This window comes from Mya arenaria, chromosome 8 (assembly GCF_026914265.1).
Source record: "Mya arenaria isolate MELC-2E11 chromosome 8, ASM2691426v1".
In the NCBI taxonomy this organism is placed as follows: Eukaryota; Metazoa; Mollusca; class Bivalvia; order Myida; family Myidae; genus Mya; species Mya arenaria.
This window is the reverse complement of record NC_069129.1, coordinates 71,602,780-71,627,463: the sequence shown is the minus strand read 5'-3', so window position 1 is coordinate 71,627,463 and position 24,684 is coordinate 71,602,780. Positions and strand designations below refer to the sequence as shown.

Here is a 24,684-nt window from a genome sequence, read left to right as displayed (position 1 = left end):
TAAAAACCGCTCCTACCACTAACTAAAATAAATTCACATTCCATAATAGGCGCGCACTTCAGTGCGGCGCCAATCAAAATTGCATACTTTTACTCATACTTTCATCATGTATGTCAAGGGCTTATACTCATCCCTCTGTTTAGCCTATCAAAAGTCTTTGGTTATCGAGGTGTTAAAGCCAAAAGGGTTCTAAGTGGGATTAAATTGAGATGCTCATAGAACCGTTTTTACTTTAACCCATCGATTAGCTATATCCAAGCATTGAACAAACATGATATAAGTTACACGTTCTTACATCGTATGTAAAAACATGTATTACATCAAATGTATCCTACAGAAGTTCGAGATGCTACCTTCTATCAAAATGCAGCGAAGAAAGACTTGCTGAACAAATTACGGTAACCTAATTCATTTTCACATCGAGGCTCGACTATATTCCAAACAGCTCTTCTCTTGTATTCTGTGTCAATTTTAACATTCAAACAATAAGAAATGATAATTATTTGAGAAAGGAAACGGAATGAAAAAGACAGACACACAATACGGAATTAACGTATATCTATAACACATTTCTTCGTGCTCTATTACATATGATAGCAATAGAGAAAACAAACGCGTGGCGAAGAACATCATACTTTTCATCGGAGATGGTATGGGTATGTCCACTGTTACCGCCGCCAGAATTCGTAAGGGTCAACTCGAGGGTTATCCTGGAGAGGAGACGGTGCTTAACTTCGAGCGTTTCCCTTATGTAGGCCTCTCTAAGGTAATGCCATAATATTACGCTGCTAATTATTATACATTCGATATGTATGTTTCTGAAGTTTTCCATATAAATGTTTATGAACAATTCCCTTATACAGGGCTCTCTAAGGTAATTCCATTTTATAATGCTGCTAATTATGATATATTTGGTATGTATGTTTCCGCAGTTTTTAATATAAATATATGTAAAAGACTTCACTGGTCAAGAGGTCTTTTAAAGGGAGTTAGGCATAAAAAGAGTTATAATACCTCACGTGTCTTTGCCGCTGTAAAATGGACCGGTAAACATGTTAAGGCGAATTATAACCATCAAGTTTGTAAAATACAAACGTATACATGAAATCAAAGTAAAATGAACAGAAATGGCATATTTGCCAAGAAAATATGTAAAATTGCGGATAAAATCAACACGTACATTTGAAACCATTGCATCGTAGCTCACAATCTGTTCAAAAACTTTTTTATCGTTAAAGTTATGATACCAAACAAAGATGTCGACCGAAAAATATGTTTCGCCTTATACTGGACGAATACATTCTTAATTACACAGAAAACTTCCCTTACCATATAAATGCACCATTTGTTTTGCAACCGAACATTTTCAACTTCAAATTTGCCCCATACAATTTTATCGCACCCTTTCCTCCCTGCACCTTATACTTTACGGTATATTCTCGACTGTTTTATTCACTGTATCCTTTTTATAGATGGATTGCTGCATACTTTTTGTCCTTCATTTCGTTAAAATGTTAAATGCTCGTTGACTCTATAATTTATGTAGGTATACTGTGAGGACGTTCAGGTACCAGATTCAGCCTGTACCGCAACGGCATTATTTACTGGTGTGAAGACCAACTTTGAAATGTTGAGATTGGACGCTTCAACATCACTCAACGATTCCTGCGTTGACCCAGCAAAGGGATTACCCGGACTACTTCAGTGGTCACAAGCAGCAGGTTATTGCTACACTTCACTGACTTCCTTTCATGTGACAGAGGTAGTGATAGTTGAACGTATTGCAGCTATTGCGTATCTTGTCCGTTCGTCACAAAGCTTTGTATAGGGCTTATCTCCAACAGAATATTGAACTTTACAGAGATTCTAACCAGCATGTAAAGATGTTCACCAGGCCCCAATATCACGAAAATACTAATATCAAATCTCAATATGAACCTATTTTACCATATAATAATGCTATTAAAATCAGATATGTTTTAACACCTTTTAAGAGCACATTCAATCAAAGAATATTTTCATTAAAATCTTTGGTGACACTCTTATTCAAAATCATAACATACACATTTATAACAAACATCAATTTCGACTGATAAACCTTTAACTTCTTACTAATCAATCAATTTTGATTCAATGCATTTATGGAGAATATTGATTGTTATGAAGGATACAGAGTTTAATTGGAAAGAAAGGTGCAGAAAACACGATATTTCTACCTTATGAGATGATAGTAGATCACAGTAAATCTTTGAGCATTCACCAATCATTTAATATTTTTGCGTTTTCAGCTATTAAATACACGGCTACAATCTTGTTATCAGTAATTAACAATTTCCATAAATGCATTATTTAGTAAGTAGTTAAAGGTTTATCACTCAAAATTTAAATTTGTAATACTGTAACATGTGTATGTATTGATTTTGAATAAGAGTGATATTGGGGCCAGGAGTTTCGTGTGTGGCTGAAGTCAGTAAGTGCAGAGTTGTGGCTCCAGTTTTTATTAATAAAATAGAATATAGATAATGCAATTTTGTCGCGCGTATCTCCAAAAATCTTTTGTTCATGCCTGTACCCAGCAAAGAGATGGTCCTTGACAATTATTATTAGGCATACAGAGTATGGAATTACGTGATACACTCAAAAAACAACAACAAAAACAGACAAGATAACGTTTTTACTTTAAATCGTTAGATTATATTATTCCATTTTGATAAGATGTCATATATGTAGGTATATCTCGAGTCGGAAAGTTCGGTATTGCCTGTATTTCATTGACTATGGATAAAATACATGGTTTTGTGAAGCAGGCGGAAAGTAAGAGCATACATGACCTATTGACATATTTCTAGTTTATATTGTTAGAAAGTAAAACGAATAAGTGATATTTGATAGGGAAATCTCAAACACCAGTGCTATGACAATACAGTTTGATTCAATGGCACTCGTCTCGGCCAATCAGCAGAATACTATTTTAAGATCATATGACAATATTTAATGTTGAACTGCGGTTTACAGGAAAGTCTACGGGTATCGTAACAACATCCAGGATGACCCACGCCACCCCTGCGGCCATGTACGCTGTGGCCACAAACCGCGACTGGGAGACAGACACGTTGACACCAGCTGGTTGCATTGACATCGCCGATCAACTGATCACACTCAATAGCGATATCAATGTATGCAATCACACTTAATAGCGATATTAGTTTAAGAGATCGCACTCAATGGTATTGACTTGAATAGCGATATAAATGAAAGTGATTTCACTCAATAGCGAAATCAATGTAAGTAATCATACTAAATAGCGATAATTATCAATGAAAGTGATCATACTCAATAGCAATATCAATGATACTGATTTCACTCAATAGCGATATCAATGAAAGTGATCACACTCAATAGCGATATCAATGATGGTGATTTCACTCAATAGCGATATCAATGAAAGTTATCACACTCAATAGCGATATCAATGAAAGTGATTTTACTCAATAGCGATTAAATGAAAGTGATTTCACTCAATAGCGATATCAATGAAAGTGATCACACTCAATAGCGATATCAATGCAATTATTTACACTAAATAGCGGTATCAATGAAAGTGGTTGCACTCATTAGCGAGATCAATGTAAGATGTCACTCTCAATAACGGTAAAAATGTAAGAGATCGCACCCAATGGCGATTTTACTGCATGATTTCACACTCAAATAGATATCAAGAAAAGGGATCACAATAAAAAGCGATATTATCGTAAAAAATCGCACCCCAAAGCTATACCAATGTAAGAGATCACACTCAATATCGACATCAATGAAAACAACTGCGGACTTTGTATATTTATATTTTCTTTATTTCCTCGGACCGAGATGCATTTAACAAATAACATAATAAATGCATGTGCTCACAAATAAAAGATAAGAAATATGTCATGATAGATGCATGTGAAAATAAACTAATGATATGATCAGATATACATTTGCATACAGAAAGATACTACAAAATGGCAAAATAACTGATTTATAATGAAAGCAAAAATGTTACGTTTTCAAGATATATATATGCAAATAACAAACTGAAAAATGAAGTGAAGAAAGGAGAAAAAAGAACGTGTACGATATCTACTGTATTTTTTGTAAAAGCAAACAATTTATTACATAAATATGCAAGAAGTGAAATTTCATTACGATCAAAATTATTATATTCATCATTCGAATTTTTGCTAACGTATGTTTACATGCTAGTTGAACTTGAAATGTATTTTTAAAATAGTTAAGCATTTGTAGACAATGTGTATTGCTATTCTCAAGATATTTCTGTGTACTTTCTCATCTCTGAAAGCTAAATGTCTTTTCCCAATCATATATTGCAACTAAGCCTCCTCATTACCAAACGAAATCAACGTATGTCGGAATGAAAGTTTTCTGAAACCGTTTTATTTTTAATTCATTCGTATATCAGACGATAAATTGCATGGAAACAGAACATGCATTATGTCATTATTTAAAATAACACCAACGCGTGACATAACATTTACTTATTTTAACTTAGTATTTATTTCTTTGTCTCATATATTCATGCTTTAATGTCCTGCTTAACTGTGTTCTTTGAAATAAATTTGTAAAAACAATTGATTGGGAAAGCCGATCACTTTTATCTTAAATCTAAGACAAACAATCGGAGACATATAATTTTAATTAATATAGACCTTACTTTTGTATTTCAGGTAATACTGGGTGGGGGAAGTTCCTACTTTATCCCCTCAGATGGAATTAATCCCGTGACCAACATCAACGATTCAATGCGAACAGATGATAAAGATCTGATTCAGGTTTGTCAAGAAATGTGTCAATATAAAATGGATAACGGTTTGATGTAGTGCGTTGGAGATAAAGTTTCTAATTACGCAATATCGAAATTATGTATACTCGTACGAATCTCAATAACAATCTTTGTGGTAGATTAGTCAGAAAGTCTTAATCCTTCAAATAGTCATCATTGATCAGAAGCGTCATACTACAGTGCATGCTAAATGTATGGTGATGGTAACATCCCAAATATAATATATGATTTCATGATATTTTGTAAGATATCGAGATTAATCAGTGAACGGTTTGATACTTTCACAGAAGCCTTTGCGCCAAGAACTAATCTAACCTCTCCAGTAGCTACTGCCTTTGATCGGAAGTGACTTCCTCACTTTTGACAGTACTCACCTTTTCTCATTATGCAAATTATACGACAATATAATAATTTGATATTAAACTAAACCATATGTTTAAATTTAGGCCCTTTTTGAAACATGAAAACTTACCGCTTATTTGTGAAATGGTTATTCGTTTTCAAATGTTTTCTTTCATCAAACTGCTGGAGAACATGCGATGTTTTATCATATATTTTATATGTACTCAATCTTTCTTCGTAATATGGAAAATCAACACAGCGAACAATAAATCATTTTTATATATTTTTCGAAAACTGTTATTACTTAGGACTCGTTTATTGATACATGTTTGAAATCAAGCACGAGGAAATAATAAACTTTAAAAACAATTATTTGTCCGGAAGACAGCACCGGAATGAAAGTCCACGTCACAGGCGATCTATGCTGCGCGTGAGGGGCTTCCCAATGACTGCAGGGGTAAACCTGGTGTATATTCTTTACATGAATTAATACAATGATAACCATTCAACAAACAAGCATAAAAACACACAAACAGTTGTTGATTTCAGTGTACGGTCGCTTTTTATCTCGCTCGAGATCATAGACAAACAAGAAATTAATTTCATTGGTCATAACAAACTCAAACTAAAAATGCCATTGGTCATTTTAAAATAATATGAAGACCTACTTAACAAAAACGTCTTTTTGCGTCGGGCTTAACCGAATAGCTGACTGTATAGATAAAGAAGGAACTTCTTATTAGTTAGTAAATTGACTCCATTGACGTTTCATATTGAACTATAAGCTTGTTTTAAATACTGGTTTTATAAAGATGTTTTATTCAAGTTGATATGTTTATATTTTATAAAAGCGTTTAGTTGCCATATTTATGTGAAAAACTACAAGCTCAGTAGCCAAAAGTTTTAACATAAACCCCGTCTAATGGCACAGGGTAAACGCCAAAGACATAGGACAAAAAAAATCAGAAACATGGAACAACAGCTCAAAACTCCACAAACAACACAGTACATATATACAATATAAAAACTAGGTATGTTTATCAAGGAGTGTTAGGTAACGCCTTGGAACGGTCAGTAAAATATAAAATTGCTGGGGGTTTAAACCAGTTTACGTTCACAAATCTCACTCTTATCCAACAAGCCACAAGCAAACGTGCTAACACACTACACGGTCGATCGTTTAAGTATAAACAAATGTTCTCAAGAACTCAGTTCCTGTTGGTGATATATTTGCACACCCTACAGTAAATCTAATAATAACGCAGAGGCGTTACGTTATCTCCTGGGGTGAAAACATTTCTGTTTGCAAAAAACCCATATTTTTAGTCAAACATGGCAGTTCCCTGTAATACTGTGCGTGGTTCTGGTATTCCTTTCAAAAAGCTGCACTGACTCAAGAATTACATACTTGAAACAATAATGAAACCAAAACAAATCTCTATGTCTTGTCAAACCATTCGGACACTAGTCATCCCACTGGTAAACAGTGGCATAGTATGTTTTAAGATATCTCTTGTTTGTGTTTATAACAATAAGCTTTATATCTTTAAATAAACATTTGTTTTGTTTTGTTCTATGTCATGCGTGAAAAAAATACGACCCTTCACTAAAATCAACAAATATCCTCTATAGTAATTATTGTGTAATCGGTACCTGGCCTATTACTGACATCCGATCAAATACACCTTTTTTCAGGCCTGGATAGATGACAAAGAAGCGAAGGACGCTTGTCATAGTGTGGCATACAACACCGAACAGTTGCAGGCGATCGATGCTAACTATAAAAAATACATTCTTGGTAGTATATAAATATCATTTATTTCTCAATTAAAAGCTTTGTTCTACTTTATATTTAAGAAAACTACATGAGTTCTTCTGGAGTAAACCATGACAATCGCAAAATTATCATTGCAATTATAATTGGCATTTAACTGTTTCTGAAATACTAATTGAATTCTGGGTAAAAAAAAATAAAAATATGCTTTAACATATGCGTTAGCTTTTTATAAGGATGGCGTATATTCCTGTGTTACACATGTAATATAGCAAAATCACTCTGCGTTTTTGTAAGCAATAATTGGAAATAATTGCTTAGTTGGCAATATTCCGGAAAGTTATACGATATGGCATTTCTTTGTCAGTTTGGAGTATTCGCCTCATCACCAACGCAGGTGAAACAGGTAGGTCCTTTATGGTGAAAAATACTGGATAAACGCATGTGATAAACGTCTTCATATAGTACACGATTATATTCCAGGAGTCCAGGAATAATGTTAACACGCTCGTTAAAAGGCTCGTTCAGTTTCAAATTACTGAACTCGTTGAATGAAAATGTTTAAGTCATAAATCACATTTCCACCATGAAATAACGTCATTGTATATTTTGATGTAACAATATCGAATTATATACTTATAAACTGTGAAATATGCTGTCATATTGACCAAAAATTCCCGTATTTGGTGAAACTCGTAAAAGCCGACTTTTGTCTGTTTAGGGCAAGTTTTGGCATTCAGTCAATTGAACTTATTTATGATGTTCAAAACAAAGCTGCGTCTGTTTTAATAAAGATATTGTTGGAAATAAACATAACTTTCCTTTCATTATGAAAACGACAATCCTGTTGTTCAAACGTTTTCTTGAACTTGAAGCTGAATGTTCGAACATTTGCTTTCTTTCAAAACAAATTAAAGACGAAAACAACTGCTTGAACATAAATTCGATGTTATGTCATCTATCGAATATTTTTTGTAAACTATATGACATTTTTAGTACGACCATACCGCAAATGCACAAAACACTTAACTGATCTTGGTTTACCCCATTCTCCTTAAAATTTGTCAACAACAAAGAGTGGTCTTCACTCTTTATCTGGAAATCGACCCGTCTTCAAGCGAATCATACTGATCTCTGACAGTCAGGGGTGAATGGATACCCAAGCAAACTCCGAAACTTTGAAAAACCGTTTTAAATCCAATGTGAATCCACATTTGATTTCCTTACGCGTTCAACTTTACCAATTATCTTTCAGTAAACGGCGAACATTGTTATATTGGTCATATATTCATCATATAATCATGCCCTGCTCAATATGTAAAAAAACCTTTCGTGCCTTTATGTTATTATTTGGAATATAGATGCATTCATAAAAGTTAATTGATCAATGTTAATAACATGTTAGCACGAGTAAAATATAACTATAAAAAACGTTGAGAATTATTTCTCCACGAAACGGCTCCCGGCTCGTGTAAATGTGTTCATGAAAAATACTTACACTGAAATCAACAAACAAATGTCCTCTATATCATCGTCGAACAAAATTATTAGTTTAAGATATGATTTTGCTAAAACAAATGTGTATAAACGTCTCGCTTGTAGGCCTGTTCAGCAGCAATCACATGGACTATGAATTAGACCGAGACAAGACACCTATGGGCCAGCCTAGCATTGCTGAAATGACAAAAACTGCCATACAGTCGCTTAGCAATGATGAAGACGGATTCTTTTTGATGGTGGAGGGTACGCTCATTGTTACAAATACATACATAAATGTACATATACATTGTTTCATGTAGCATACAACGTTATCACTATGAACAATCAAAATGTTTACATAAGCACTTTTGGACACGAGTGTAAATGTTTTTCTATGTTAACGAGTGTAGTGCTTATGCGAATTTTATACAGGTGCCAGAATTGATCTTGCTCACCATAAGTCATACGCAAAGAAAGCCATCCATGATGTTCTTGCCTTCGAAGAGGCAATACAAGTTGCCTTGGAAAGAACTAACCCCAAAGATACGCTGATAATTGTCACCGCTGACCACTCCCATACGATGACAATAAGTGGCTCCCCACGGCGTGGCAATGCCATTTTCGGTAGGCTTTGGAGTTGTTTTTGTTTGCTTATATTGGTCAACTAGTTCAGCTTGTATCGTCCATATGCTGGTACATTAGCTTCTGTCATATCAAGGGAATGTGATATGTTAATTTCAATATACTCGATTGTCATGTACCGCTGTTTGATTACTAATTGTCGAGTTCATGATTTTAATAACAAAACCGTGCCACATACAAACACATACTGGACTTTTACTCGACATTAGAATCAAGGAACACCTTATTTGATTTAATAGTACGCTCATTTTCAAAGCCACCCCTTGCAAACCTAATCAAAGGTTTGTCCGTCGTGTTTAATCCTTATTAATTTAAGATATTTTCAGACCTTGCACGACCAATCTCTTTTGATCAAAACCAAGATTTTGGAGGCAGGCCATATACCACGCTTCTTTACGCAAGTGGGCCAATTGGACGAAATAAGGAAGAAAACCTTGAACATGTGGATACTGGTAATATATTATAAAACAAACCATCAGCGAAACACAGTTGTTACGATATATATATTGGAGTATAAACTTTGAATCAGAAGAATTCTGTATTTCATCGATCAAATTATTTTTTCTCATTTCAGTATTCTAAATACCAAGAATTCTATCACCATTAACCATCATTTATTATATGTGAAATAGCATATAATAAGTACCCGATGTATGTAAATATTTCATTGAGGTGTTAAGAATCGTAGTATAACCTATTTCATTAAACTATGTAGAAGCAGACGATTATCAATACGAGGCCCTGATTGAGAGAAAAAGTGAGACCCATTCTGGTGAGGATGTAGCCATCTATGCACTGGGTCCCATGGCTCACTTGTTCACGGGCGTTATGGAACAAAACGTCATCTCTTACGCCATGGCGCACGCGGCTTGTATCGGCGATATAGGAATTGACTGTAAAACTGGACGCAAAAGGAACTCGAATATGTAACAGAGCTGTGGTTCTATTTGTTGGAATAAACAATAATTAATTTCATGACAGATCTGGTTCAATTATAAACCGGTGGGCAATATCACAAAAGTAGTTAAGACAAATCTTTATTTCAACTAATTGTACCATTTAAAAGCATGGTATGATTCAAAATATTGTATGTTTTCTTTTTGAAAGACGTAATTTTCTCACAAATTGTGTTGATATTTTTAATGTCTATATTTAACTATTAAAAAACTATTAATTTTAAAACTATTAAAAAACTATTTTCACAGCAAAGAATATACTTGAGAAGATGCTTCAAGACAACGAGTTTTACCGAATTACATATTTTGCTGTATAAGAAATGTTCTTTTGAATCAGAGAGAATAAGTAAAATCATAGACAATTTTAAATAGCTTTTGATTGCTTATGGTAAAATGAGCTGAGAAAGAGATTTGCCTTAAGCACTTTTGTGATATTGAATTCAGTTGCCGTATTCAATAAAACTCAGTTTCAGTTTGTTGTGTTGAGTTGTCGTTTGATAAGCGGAACCCCAATTTAAAAACAACGATATTTTTACATTAAACCTTCCATAATCTAAACATATAATTGAACCACTAAATCTCCCTGAAATATCCAAATTGTCCTCCACTCTAGGTAAACAAATATTCGTGTGAGTGTACAAATTTAAAAAAAAATGTTTATCAATGACTTTGGTGAAAGGAGTAGCTCCAATTGAATGTCTTTTTTTTCAAAACGTCTGCCTTTAAAACGGTCAAGATTTACAAAAAGCTTAAATTGTACCTGTTACAATGCCGAAGTTCTTTGTCTCCTTAACTTTTTACTTTTACCAACAACTAAGCATATCCTTACTAATTAGAGAAAATAATTTAAGGTGCTTAGTGGTTCTTAATGGAGAATTTGTACTTCAGTTTGCCGATATTGCCAATAAAACTTGAAGTATACTGTAGAAGGGCCAAGTGGGGCGTTTCACTAAAGATCGCAAATTGAAATCATTTTAATTAGTAACCTTATTTTTTATTGAATTTTTGTGTGCATTGAACCTTAGACAGTTTTAAAAATGAACACACAATTGAGGACTTAAAAAAGTCAATGTGTTGCCATATGTTTTTACACATTTTATTAATTTAAAGTTACGACTAAAAACTTTTATTAAAACGGATGTGTTAGTTTATTTAAAATAGCACGAGGAAAAGGCCCATTCGGCGAGTGCCTCGATAAGACTGTTTGTCATATTACATGTAGAGTTTTGGAGCATAATGCACAGACAGAATGTAATCCTCGTTAGAACTACCCTGATTCTTTAACGTGCACCAGTGTATAGCACAGTTGCCAAATACATCCCCTCCCCCATTTAATGACCCTCCACACACGTACAGACGCTCTTCATGATATGAAATTAAGCAAACGTCCTGGCCAAATGGACTAACTGTGGAATTTTATGAACATTTCTGGTATATACTTTTCCATTTTTAACGGATACTTTTAATAAATGTTTTGAGAACGAAGAACTTGCATACTCGCAGAAACTATCTATAGTTGTTTGCAAAATCTTTAGCAGCCCGACTTCAAAACAGTCTTACAAAAATATTAACCAGGATCAACAAGGCTACGTAAAATAGATACAATTTATTGGAAAAAACAGGATAATATAAAATATGCTAAAAAGATAGATAAAAGTGGCAATGCTATTTCTAGGCTTCAAAAATGCATTTGCTACAGTGGAATGACCTTTCATGATGAAATGTTTGGAAAGAATGGTTTTAAAGAAAGTTTTAAACAATATATTAACACTTTCACGCGCTACAATTTAAAGATGGCATTCTAAATCTTTAAACAAACTCGAGGCATTAAATATGGGTGTCCAATCTATGCTTTGCTATTTATGATTGTTGTCAAAATTCTCTCGCTAAAAAGTAGAGCGAAGATATAAAAGGCATAAAGTATCAACGAATGTATGCATTAGGATTAAACAACTTGCAGATGATGCTACAGTTTTTGCATACACATGCAAATTAAATCCCTGCTATTCTATACAAAATATATAATTTTAGTCGTGTTTCCGGTCTGTTAATTTGAATAAATAAAACCCCCGGGGCAATATGAATTGGATCTTGGAGAATGTAAAACGGACGTTTCTGGCATCCAATTATAAATATACATAAAGGACTTGTTTTTACTTCGGTACGAATCTAAATCAGATGCAAGAACTGAATTGAAATGATAAATTAAAAAAAAAATCAAATTAAAAAGTAATCAATGGTTCAAATGAGCCATTCCCTGGTTAAATAACGGTAATAAAATAAAATTATTCTATCCAAAATACCATACATTATGCAATCCCTTCCTACAACAAAGAAGGTACTGAGGAATAAAACAAACTGTTTTATATTTTTTTCTGGTCCAATAAGAGCGAAAAAATCAAAAGAACAACATCAAGCTGAAAATAAAACAGCATTGTGGTCTAATAAGGGTGAAAAAATCAAAAGAACAACATCAAGCTGAGAATAAAACAGCTTTGTGGTCCAATAAGGGTGATAAAATCAAAAGAACAAATCAAGCTGAGAATAAAACAGCTTTGTGGTCCAATACGAGTGAAAAAATCAAAAGAACAACACTAATCTAAGATAAATGAGATAAATGAGATGTAGGACTAAAAATGGTTGATAACTTCACATTCTACAACACTTCAAATCAAATGGGTAAAAACACTTATGAATCCAGAAATAGTAAACTGGAAATTAATACCGTCAAGAACTTGTATATGAATATAGACAGTCTAATATCTTTGCCAAGAGCAAAATTAAAACGTTCACTCTTTTATTAACGTTTTTGACAACTTTATTGAACTTAAAAAATCATGTAAATATGCCAACATCCTTTACAGTAATGAGAAAGCAAATCGTATGAGGTAGTCATTTTATTAAAGTAAAAGAGATATAGAGGATATTTATATTTTTACGAGTGGCGTAGCCACGAGTGAAAATAAATTTTTTTTTGTGACTACGAGTGAAATAAAATACGGTCTTACACTGAATTCAACAAATTTTCTTTTCATTTCATGCATATATCGTGTTTTTCCCGCTAGAGTAAATTTCTGTGGCCTCTTTGCGAAGGGAAGTAACTGCGGCATAATCGCTATGTCAAAGTTTCCTCCTCTTCGCGCGAGCAGTCCTTCCACTAAAAAAAAGTTCCGCACTTGATGGAAATGGTTGTTGGAATTGAAATTATTTTTAGATAAAACCCTGCTTCCATCAACGAAACCTATCATGTTTAACATTTAATGAGGCAAAAAACAAGTATTTAAACAAAAGTATTTCGGAAAAAAAAAATGTATCGCGTAGAAATACAATTCAAAGAAACTTGAGCATGTGACATTTTTGTACATTCAAAAACAATTTCAACAGATTTAAATTAACAATGATGGACTTGTACAAGTGTGTATTCGTAAAAGCAATAAAAGTCTGTGTTTAGTGTTTTTCGTAGTGTATATCTAGTCACTGTCGCTCTCAGACTCTGGATCTTACGGTATTTTTTCGGGGTGAATTCATGCTCAGTGCAGCCGAAGGATGTTTTGTTGTTGAGACAGCGAATTAGTCTTATCTATTAAAGTTGAATGTCACGTTCCCATGTGTTTACGAAGACCCCAGAGGAATGGCGAGAAAGTGCCCGAAGATGTTTTGAGAGGGATGCAGCGCAGACTTTGAAAGTTTTTAAAAAGAAAAAGGAATTGTTGAACTGATGAATGTAAACTGGAAATTGGTCAAATTTTTCAAAATGCTTGTGCATACATGTACCTTCGCGGTTAGAGTTTGGAGGAAGAAATGATCTATTAACTCTATTACTAGCACATGTGGCCAAGTAAATATTCAACCGATACCTACCAATCGGGTTAATTGTAACAATATGTTCCATGAAATAGTTCATACATAAATTGGTAAGCTTGTTCTTTTTTAATTGGTACCATGGTATAATTAATCGCAAAAATGTTAGTTTTATCAAAATTATTGCATAATTTGATTTTGACAATTCAATACGATTCGGTCAATGTGTATATATTACTGCACTACAGGCGACAACAAACATGTACTTGTGACATACATGTATTTTTTTCAAAGTCAAGGGAAGCAAATCTTCTAAAGATGGAAACAAATAGTCCCGAGTTGTCTGTACAGAGTGGAATGAGCAAGGGTTATCATTTCACTCGAGCCAGAGTGAAATGATCAAGTTATCAATCACTAATATTTTTCACTCTTTCACCGGCATGCATGAAATAAATCCTTGTATTTAATAAATAGATAGAATCTAAGTTTATATATGTTGACGATATTTTCAAAGGAGAAAAGATTAATGAAGCATATATATTAGGTAAATCTAAACCTAATCTAATTGGATATCTGAAATTCAGCGCTTGAAGAAAGCTATTCCAACAATTTGGAAACAAACATTGAATACGTATCATTCAATAAGATCAAACGTAACAAGAAAAAAGTTGATGCATAGCATCAAGTCGGCGCAATGAAATTAGAAGAAAAACGTGCATGCAGATAACCAAAAATAGTTATTATTTCAATGATAATATTTATTTTTATGTTGGGTGTACATATGCTTGAAGGACATTATGGTTAATATTATAATATTGTTACAATAGTTTAAGCCCGGAATTATAGATATTCTGGGGGTTTTCCCAAGCTAATCCTCCGGTTAAAACTAAATTATAACAAAAATATACATACGTTTCTTCGGAAGAAATATGGTCTAGAACATAGATTTCAATAACATGAAATTCACCTTTTATTTGTACCGGCATGTTATGTTAATTCCTTGCTTTATATTTGTATATTTTTTGTAACACATTTCACTCATATGAGTATATAGAACGGGGATAAAAAATAATATACATCAAGAGGGAAATATCTGGAGTTCATTCTTTTGAATGACATTTTCAAAACAAACAATTAAGCTCAAGGTTAAATTTTCAAAACTCGGCATTTTTGCTGTCACCAAGGGAGATTACTGCGTAGGAGGTTTACAAACATAATGGATATTGTAATAGTACCGTGTAACCTTCATCTATTGATATCAATCGGAACACCTCGGCCTGTATCTATCTCGGAGATGGCCGAGTTGTTATGATTGAGTTGGTATTTAAAATTAAAGTTTTCAAAATGATAAGCAGGGCTATTATAATTTAAAGTTTCATTATCAATTAAAAAGTAAAGTTTTATAAAAAATACAAAAACTTCATATTTTATCACTAAACTATTGAAAGCATTGTTCTGCAATTTATGAACTAGTCCCTAAGTTGGAATATTTCTAAAGTAATATCAAATATAGTCGGCGCCCTTCTGGGCGCCGACTAATAACAGGCTGTACTACCGAACCAGTGTAAGTTCATGAAGAGCTCTTACAAATGCATTAAACGACTCTTGATTTGCAAGAAAATGAGAAAACCGTACATACAAAATCATGGGAAACCGAACTTGATTTTATATTGAGCGGAATTCGCTTAATTTATTGATGTGTCAAAATATTTGATCATCTAATCAAACAATTCAATTTCAAATTAATTCATAGAATAACAGATACACATACAAATTTATACACGTGGAATATACGATGTACTCCAATCTGTTCTGTGTTCAATGATAAAGGATATTTCGATCAGTATTTATACAATGTAAATAAGTAGAAAACTTTCTGGAATGTTATAACTGGTATATTCCAGAGTTTTAGTTTTGACCAATATTTTAAATCACTTAAACATATTTTATAGGGTTCAAAGTTAATAGTAAAGAATATGTGCTGTGAATGTTTGTGTTAAGAGGCTGATTGTAAATGTCTGTGTAGGTTCGCTGTGAATGTCTGTATAGGTTCGCTGTGAATGTCTGTGTAGGCTCGCTGTGAATGTCTGTGTAGGCTCGCTGTGAATGTCTGTGTAGGCTTGCTGTTAATGTCTGTGTAGGCTCGCTATGAACGTCTGTGTAGGCTTGCTGTAACTGTCTGTGTAGGCTCGCTGTGAATGTCTGTGTAGGCTCCGTGCAAATGTCTGTGTAGGCTCGCCGTGAATCTTTGTGAAGGTTCTATGTGAATGTCTGTGTAGGCTCGCTGTGAATCTTTGTGAAGTTCTATGTGAATGTCTGTGTAGGCTCGCTGTGAATGTCTGTGTAGGCTTGCTGTGAATGTCTGTGTAGGCTCGCTGTGAATGTCGGTGTAGGCTCGCTGTGAATGTCTATGTAGGCTCGCTGTGAATGTCTATGTAGGCTCGCTGTGAATATATGTGTAGGCTCGCTGTGAATGTCTATGTAGGCTGTGAATGTCAGTGTAGGCTGTGAATGTCAGTGTAGGCTCGCTGTGAATGTCTGTGTAGGCTTGCTGGTAATGTCTGTGTAGGCTCGCTGTGAATGTCTGTGTAGGCTCGCTATGAATGTCTGTGTAGGCTCGCCGTGAATCTTTGTGAAGGTTCTATGTGAATGTCTGTGTAGGCTCGCTGTGAATGTCTGTGTAGGCTCGCTGTGAATGTCTGTGTAGGCTCGCCGTGAATCTTTGAAAAGGTTCTATGTGAATGTCTGTGTAGGCTCGCTGTGAATGTCTATGTAGGCTCGCCGTGAATCTTTGTAAAGGTCTATGTGAATGTCTGTGTAGGCTCGCTGTGAATGTCTGTGTAGGCTCGCTGTGAATGTCTGTGTAGGCTCGCTGTGACTTTCTGTGTAGGCTTGCTGTGAATGTCTGTGTAGGCTCACTGTGAATGTCTGTGTAGGCTTGCTGTAAATGTCTATGTAGCCTCGCTGTGAATGTCTGTGTAGCCTCGCTGTGAATGTCTGTGTAGGCTCGATGTAGCTGTCTGTGAATGTCTGCGTAGCCTCGCTGTGAATGTCTGTGTAGCATCCCTGTAAATGTCTGTGTAGCCTCGCTGTGAATGTCTTTGTAGGCTCGCTGTGAATGTCTGTGTAGCCTCGCTGTAAATGTCTGTGTACGCTCGCTGTGACTGTCTGTTTGGGATCGCTGTGAATGTCTGTGTGGGTTCGCTGTGAATGTCTGTGTAGGCTCGTTGTTAATGTCTGTGTAAGCTCGCCGTGAATGTCTGTGTAGGCTCGCTGTGAATCTTTGTCAAGGTTCTATGTGAATGTCTGTGTAGGCTCGCTGTGAATGTCTGTGTAGGCTCGCCGTGAATGTCTGTGTAGACTCGCTGTGAATGTCTGTGTAGGTTTGCTGTGAATGTCTGTCTAGGCTCGCTGTACATGTCTGTGTAGGCTCGCTGTGTTTTTCTGTGTAGGCTGGCTGTGACTATCTGTGTAGGCTCGCTGTGAATGTCTGTAAAGGCTCGCTGTGAATGTCTGTGTAGGTTTGGTGTGAATGTCTGTGTTGATTAACTGTGACTATCTGTGTAGGCCCGCTGTGAATGTCTGTGTAGGCTCGCTGTAAATGTCTGTGTACGCTCGCTGTGACTGTCTGTTTGGGATCGCTGTGAATGTCTGTGTAGGCTCGCTGTGAATGTCTGTCTAGGCTCGCTGTACATGTCTGTGTAGGCTCGCTGTGTTTTTCTGTGTAGGCTGGCTGTGACTATCTGTGTAGGCTCGCTGTGAATGTCTGTAAAGGCTCGCTGTGAATGTCTGTGTAGGTTTGGTGTGAATGTCTGTGTTGATTAACTGTGACTATCTGTGTAGGCCCGCTGTGAATGTCTGTGTAGGCTCGCTGTATATGTCTGTGTACGCTTGCTGTGACTGTCTGTTTGGGATCGCTGTGAATGTCTGTGTAGGCTCGCTGTAAATGTCTGTGTAGCCTCGCCGTGAATATCTGTGTAGTCTCGCTGTGAATCTTTGTGAATGTTCTATGTGAATGTCTGTGTAGGCTCGCTGTGAATGTCTGTGTAGGCTCGCTGTGAAAGTCTGTGTAGGCTCGCCGTGAATCTTTGTGAAGGTTCTATTTGAATGTCTGTGTAGGCTCGCTGTGAATGTCTGTGTAGGCTCGCTGTGAATGTCTGTGTAGGCTCGCTGTGAATGTCTGTGTAGGCTCGCTGTGAATGTCTGTGTAGGCTCGCTGTGAATGTCTGTGTAGGCTCGCTGTGAATGTCTGTGTAGGCTTGCTGTTAATGTCTGTGTAGGCTCGCTATGAACCTCTGTGTAGGCTTGCTGTAACTGTCTGTGTAGGCTCGCTGTGAATGTCTGTGTAGGCTCCGTGCAAATGTCTGTGTAGGCTCGCCGTGAATCTTTGTGAAGGTTCTATGTGAATGTCTGTGTAGGCTCGCTGTGAATCTTTGTGAAGTTCTATGTGAATGTCTGTGTAGGCTCGCTGTGAATGTCTGTGTAGGCTTGCTGTGAATGTCTGTGTAGGCTCGCTGTGAATGTCGGTGTAGGCTCGCTGTGAATGTCTATGTAGGCTCGCTGTGAATGTCTATGTAGGCTCGCTGTGAATATATGTGTAGGCTCGCTGTGAATGTCTATGTAGGCTGTGAATGTCAGTGTAGGCTGTGAATGGCAGTGTAGGCTCGCTGTGAATGTCTGTGTAGGCTTGCTGGTAATGTCTGTGTAGGCTCGCTGTGAATGTCGGTGTAGGCTCGCTATGAATGTCTGTGTAGGCTCGCCGTGAATCTTTGTGAAGGTTCTATGTGAATGTCTGTGTAGGCTCGCTGTGAATGTCTGTGTAGGCTCGCTGTGAATGTCTGTGTAGGCTCGCCGTGAATCTTTGAAAAGGTTCTATGTGAATGTCTGTGTAGGCTCGCTGTGAATGTCTGTGTAGGCTCGCCGTGAATCTTTGTAAAGGTCTATGTGAATGTCTGTGTAGGCTCGCTGTGAATGTCTGTGTAGGCTCGCTGTGAATGTCTGTGTAGGCTCGCTGTGACTTTCTGTGTAGGCTTGCCGTGAATGTCTGTGTAGGCTCACTGTGAATGTCTGTGTAGGCTTGCTGTAAATGTCTATGTAGCCTCGCTGTGAATGTCTGTGTAGCCTCGCTGTGAATGTCTGTGTAGGCTCGATGTAGCTGTCTGTGAATGTCTGCGTAGCCTCGCTGTGAATGTCTGTGTAGCATCCCTGTAAATGTCTGTGTAGCCTCGCTGTGAATGTCTTTGTAGGCTCGCTGTGAATGTCTGTGTAGCCTCGCTGTAAATGTCTGTGTACGCTCGCTGTGACTGTCTGTTTGGGATTGCTGTGAATGTCTGTGTGGGTTCGCTGTGAATGTCTGTGTAGGCTCGTTGTTAATGTCTGTGTAAGCTCGCCGTGAATGTCTGTGTAGGCTCGCTGTGAATCTTTGTCAAGGTTCTATGTGAATGTCTGTGTAGGCTCGCTGTGAATGTCTGTGTAGGCTCGCTGTGAATGTCTGTGTAGGCTCGCTGTGAATGTCTGTGTAGGTTTGCTGTGAATGTCTGTCTAGGCTCGCTGTACATGTCTGTGTAGGCTCGCTGTGTTTTTCTGTGTAGGCTGGCTGTGACTATCTGTGTAGGCTCGCTGTGAATGTCTGTAAAGGCTCGCTGTGAATGTCTGTGTAGGTTTGGTGTGAATGTCTGTGTTGATTAACTGTGACTATCTGTGTAGGCCCGCTGTGAATGTCTGTGTAGGCTCGCTGTAAATGTCTGTGTACGCTCGCTGTGACTGTCTGTTTGGGATCGCTGTGAATGTCTGTGTAGGCTCGCTGTGAATGTCTGTCTAGGCTCGCTGTACATGTCTGTGTAGGCTCGCTGTGTTTTTCTGTGTAGGCTGGCTGTGACTATCTGTGTAGGCTCGCTGTGAATGTCTGTAAAGGCTCGCTGTGAATGTCTGTGTAGGTTTGGTGTGAATGTCTGTGTTGATTAACTGTGACTATCTGTGTAGGCCCGCTGTGAATGTCTGTGTAGGCTCGCTGTATATGTCTGTGTACGCTTGCTGTGACTGTCTGTTTGGGATCGCTGTGAATGTCTGTGTAGGCTCGCTGTAAATGTCTGTGTAGCCTCGCCGTGAATATCTGTGTAGTCTCGCTGTGAATCTTTGTGAATGTTCTATGTGAATGTCTGTGTAGGCTCGCTGTGAATGTCTGTGTAGGCTCGCTGTGAAAGTCTGTGTAGGCTCGCCGTGAATCTTTGTGAAGGTTCTATTTGAATGTCTGTGTAGGCTCGCTGTGAATGTCTGTGTAGGCTCGCTGTGAATGTCTGTGTAGGCTCGCTGTGAATGTTTGTGTAGGCTCGCTGTGAATGTCTGTGTAGGCTCGCTGTAAATGTCTATGTAGACTCGAAATGAATGTCTGTGTAGCCTCGCTGTGAATGTCTGTGTAGGCTCGATGTAACTGTCTGTAAATGTCTATGTAGGCTCGCTGTGAATGTCTGCGCAGGCTCGCTGTGATTTTCTGTGTAGGCTCGCTCTGACTATTTGTGTAGGCTCGCTGTGAATGTCTGTGTGTAGGCTCGCTGTGAATGTCAGTGTAGGATCGCTGTGAATGTCTGTGTAGGCTCGCGGTGACTGTCTGTGTAGGCTCGCTGTGAATGACTGTGTAGGCTCGCTGTTAATGTCTGTGTAGGCTCGCTGTGACTGTCTGTGTAGGCTCGCTGTTAATGTCTGTGTAGGCTCGCTGTGAATGTCTATGTAGGCACGCTGTGAATGTCTGGGTAGGCTTGCTGTGAATGTCTATGTAGGCTGGCTGTGAATGTCTGTGTACGTTTGCTGTAACTGTCTGTGAATGTCTGCGTAGCCTCGCTGTGAATGTCTGTGTAGGCTCGCTGTGAATGTCTGTGTAGGTTCGCTGTGAATGTCTGTGTAGGCTCGCTGTGGATGTCTGTGTAGGCTCGCTGTGAATGTCTGTGTGGGATCGCTGTAAATGTCTATGTAGGCACCCTGTGAATGTCTGTGTAGGCTCGCTGTGAATGTCTATGTACGCTCGCTGTGAATGTCTGTGTACGTTCGCTGTAACTGTCTGTGAATGTCTGCGTAGCCGCGCTGGGAATGTCTGGGTAGCATCGCTGTGAATGTTTGTGTAGGCTCGCTGTGAATGTCTGTGTATTCTCGCTGTAAATATCTGTGTAGGCTCACGGTGACTATCTGTGTAGGCTCGCTGTGACTATCTGTGTAAGCTCGCTGGGAATGTCTGTGTAGGCTCGCTGTGAATGTCTATGCAGGTTGTGAATGTCTATGTAGGCTCGCTGTGAATGTCTGTGTAGGCTCGCTGTGAATGTCTGTGTAGACTGTGAATGTCTGCGTAGGCTGTGAATGTAAGTGTAGGCTCGCTGTGAATGTCTATGTAGGCTATAGATGTCAGTGTAGGCTCACTGTGAATGTCTATGTAAGCTGTTAATGTCTGTGTAGGCTCGCTGTGAATGTCTATGTAGGCTGTGAATGTCTGTGTAGGCTCGCTGTGAATGTCTGTGTAGGGTCGCTGCGAATATCTGTGTAGGCTCGATGGGAATGTCTGTGTAGGCTCGCTGTTATTGTCTGTGTAGGGTCGCTGTGAATGTCTGTATAGGGTCGCTGTTATTGTCTGTATAGGGTCGCTGTGAATGTCTGTGTAGGCTCACTGTGAATGTCTGTGTAGGCTCGCTGTAAATGTCTATGAAGGCTCGCTGTGAATGTCTGTGGAGGCTCGCTGTCAATGTTTATGTAGGCTGTGAATGTCAGTGTAGGTTGTGAATGTCTTTGTAGGCTGTGAATGTCAGTGTAGGCTGTGAATGTCAGTGTAGGCTGTGAATGTCTATGTAGTCTGTGAATGTCTAGGTTGTGAATGTCTTTGTAGGCTGTGAATGTCTATGTAGTCTGTACATATCTATTTAGGCTGTGAATGTCAGTTTAGGCTGTGAATGTCAGTGTAGGCTCGCTTTGAATGTCTATATAGGCTGTGAATGACTATGTAGGCTGTGAATGTCCATGAAGGCTGTGAATGATAGTGTAGGCTGTGAATGTCTATGTAGTCTGTAAATGTCTAGGTTGTGAATGTCTATGTAGACTGTGAATGTCTATGTAGGCTGTAAATATCTATTTAGGCTGTGCATGTCAGTGTAGGCTGTGAATGTCAGTGTAGGCTCGCTCTGAATGTCTATGTAGGCTGTGAATGACTATGTAGGCTGTGAATGTCCATGTAGGCTGTGAATGTCTGTGTAGGCTCGCTGTGAATGTCTATGTAGGCTGTGCATGTCTATGTAGGCTGTAAATGTCTGTGTGGGCTGTGAATGTCAGTGTAGGCTGTGAATGTCTGTGTAGACTGTGAATGTCTGTGTAGGCTGTGAATGTATGTGTAGGCTCGCTTTGAATGTCTGTGCAGGCTGTGAATGTCCGTGTAGGCTGTGAATGTCAGTGTAGGCTGTGAATATCAATGTTTGCTGTGCATATCAGTGTAGGCTGTGGATTTCTGTGTAGGCTTTGAATGTCTATGTAGGCTATGAATGTCAGTGTAGGCTGTGAATGTCTGTGTAGACTGTGAATGTCTGTGTAGGCTGTGAATGTATGTGTAGGCTCGCTGTGTATGTCTGTGCAGGCTGTGAATGTCCGTGCAGGCTGTGAATGACAGTGTAGGCTGTGAATGTCAATGTTTGCTGTACATATAAGTGTAGGCTGTGGATATCTGTGTAGGCTTTGAATGTCTATGTAGGCTATGAATGTCTGTGTAGGCTCTGAATGTCGGTGTAGGCTGTGAATGTCTGTGTAGGCTGTGAATGTCAGTTGAGCCTGTGAATGTCTGTGTAGGCTGTGAATGTCAGTGTAGGCTCCCTGTGAAGGTATGTGCAGGCTGTAAATGTCTGTGCAGGCTGTGAATGTCAATGTAAGCTGTGCATGTCAGTTAAGTCTGTAAATGTCTGTGCAGGTTGTGAAAGTCTGTGTAGGCTGTGAATGTCTGTGCAGGCTGTGAATGTCAGTGTAGGCTGTGAATGTCAGTGAAGGCTGTGAATTTCTATATAGGCTGTGAATGTCTATGTAGGCTGTGACTGTCTGTTTAGGCTGTGAATGTCTGTGCAGGCTGGGAATTTCAGTGTAGGCTGTGAATGTCAGTATAGGCTGTGAATGTCTATAAAGGCTGTGAATGTCCGTGTAGGCTGTGAATAACTGTGCATGCTGTAAATATATGTGTAGGCTGTGAATGTCAGTGTAGGCTGTGAATGTATGTGCAGGCTGTGAATGTCAGTGTAGGCTGTGAATGTCTGTGTAGGCTGTGAATGTCTGTACAGGCTGTGAATATCAGTGTAGGCTGTGAATGTCTGTGTAGGCTGTGAATGTCTATGTAGGCTGTGACTGTCAGTGTAGGCTGTGAATGTCAGTGTTGGCTGTGAATGTCTGTGTAGGCTGTGAATGTCTGTACAGGCTGTGAATATCAGTGTAGGCTGTGAATGTCTGTGTAGGCTGTGAATGTCTGTGTAGGCTGTGAATGTCTATGTAGGCTGTGAATGTCTGTGCAAGCTGTGAATGTCAGTTTAGGCTGTGAATGACTATAAAGGCTGTGAATGTCCGTGTAGGCTGTGAATAACTGTTCAGGCTGTGAATGTCTGTGCAGGCTGTGAATGTCAGTGTAGGCTGTGAATGTTTGTGCAGGCTGTGAATATCAGTGTAGGCTGTGAATATCTGCGTAGGCTTTGAATATCTGTGTAGGCTGTGAATGTCTATGTAGGCTGTTAATGTCTGTGTAGGCTGTGAATGTCTATGTAGGCTGTGAATGACTATGTAGGCTGTGAATGTCCATGTAGGCTGTGAATATCAGTGTAGGCTGTGAATATCTGTGCAGGCTGTGAATGTCTGTGTAGGCTGTGATAGTCAGTGTAAGCTGTGAATGTCAGTGTAGGCTTTGAATATATGTGTAGGCTGTGAATGTTAGTGTAGGCTTTGAATATATGTGTAGGCTGTGAATGTCTTTGTTGGCTGTGAATGTCTGTGTATGCTGTGTATGTCTAAGTAGGTTGTGAATGTCTGTGTAGGCTGTGAATATCTGTGCAGGCTATGAATGTCTGTGCAGGCTGTGAATGTCAGTGTAGGCTGTGAATGTCAGTGTAGGCTGTGAATGTCTATGTAGGCTGTGAATGTCTATGAAGGCTGTGAATGTCAGTGTATGCTGTGAATGTCTGTGTAGGCTCGCTGTGAATTTCTGTGTAGGCTCGCTGTGAATGTCTGTGTAGGCTCGCTGTGAATGTTTATGTGGGCTGTGAATGTTAGTGTAGGCTGTAAATGTCTATGCAGGCTGTGAATGTCAGTGTAGGCTCGCTGTGAATTTCTGTGTAGGTTATGAAAATGTATGTTGGCTCGCTTTGAATGCCGTAAGTTGTGAATGTCAATGTAAGCACGCTGTCATTTATGAACACGTTTTCCCTGTGTTTTTGTACATTTTATTACCGCTGTGTTCATGTTAAAATTAGGTTAATTATAACAAGATTTACAGGAGCGTTATTAAACCCATTTTAAATAAAGTGAATAATATATTATATGTTTTGCTCCCGATGTCGGCTAGATAACTATATTTGATTTATACTTATTATTTTGACAACTGACAGATGATATGAATCTCCCTCGAGTCTGTTTCTGACAGGCCTTGAGAAAGAACCCCTTCTTGGGCTCGAGCCCATTTTATTTAAACAGTATATTAACAATACAACCTGTACGACATTTTTCTTTAAATTCACTACACACGTTCATTATTCGGTTTGTCGCATTTCTTTTTTAAATGCAGAAATTCAAAAGCATTTAGTACTAGCAATACTTTTTTTCCATTTTTTCAAAACTGCCCTATACAAGCTTAG

The 24,684-nt window shown here is 38.0% G+C and overlaps 1 protein-coding gene across 1 annotated transcript; it reads left to right on the top strand.

Annotated features, from left to right (window-relative positions):
• Positions 1-324: 324 nt before the first annotated feature.
• Positions 325-10,007, top strand: LOC128244535 (alkaline phosphatase, tissue-nonspecific isozyme-like). The gene is made up of 9 exons (XM_052962535.1): positions 325-398; positions 598-766; positions 1,547-1,721; positions 3,016-3,176; positions 4,725-4,829; positions 6,878-6,980; positions 8,559-8,699; positions 8,868-9,059; positions 9,793-10,007. Exons 1-9 carry the CDS (start codon positions 325-327, stop codon positions 10,005-10,007), a joined length of 1,335 nt encoding a protein of 444 aa, XP_052818495.1.
• Positions 10,008-24,684: the final 14,677 nt, after the last annotated feature.

What these genes read in the sequence shown, in the direction of transcription:
- LOC128244535 (XM_052962535.1), top strand. Translation starts at nt 325, where the DNA reads ATGTATCCTACAGAAGTTCGAGATGCTACCTTCTATCAAAATGCAGCG. An exon ending in CTATAAAAAATACATTCTTG is followed by an intron (nt 6,981 to 8,558) that starts GTAGTATATAAA and finishes TCTCGCTTGTAG; the next exon opens with GCCTGTTCAGCAGCAATCAC. An exon ending in ATTCTTTTTGATGGTGGAGG is followed by an intron (nt 8,700 to 8,867) that starts GTACGCTCATTG and finishes AATTTTATACAG; the next exon opens with GTGCCAGAATTGATCTTGCT.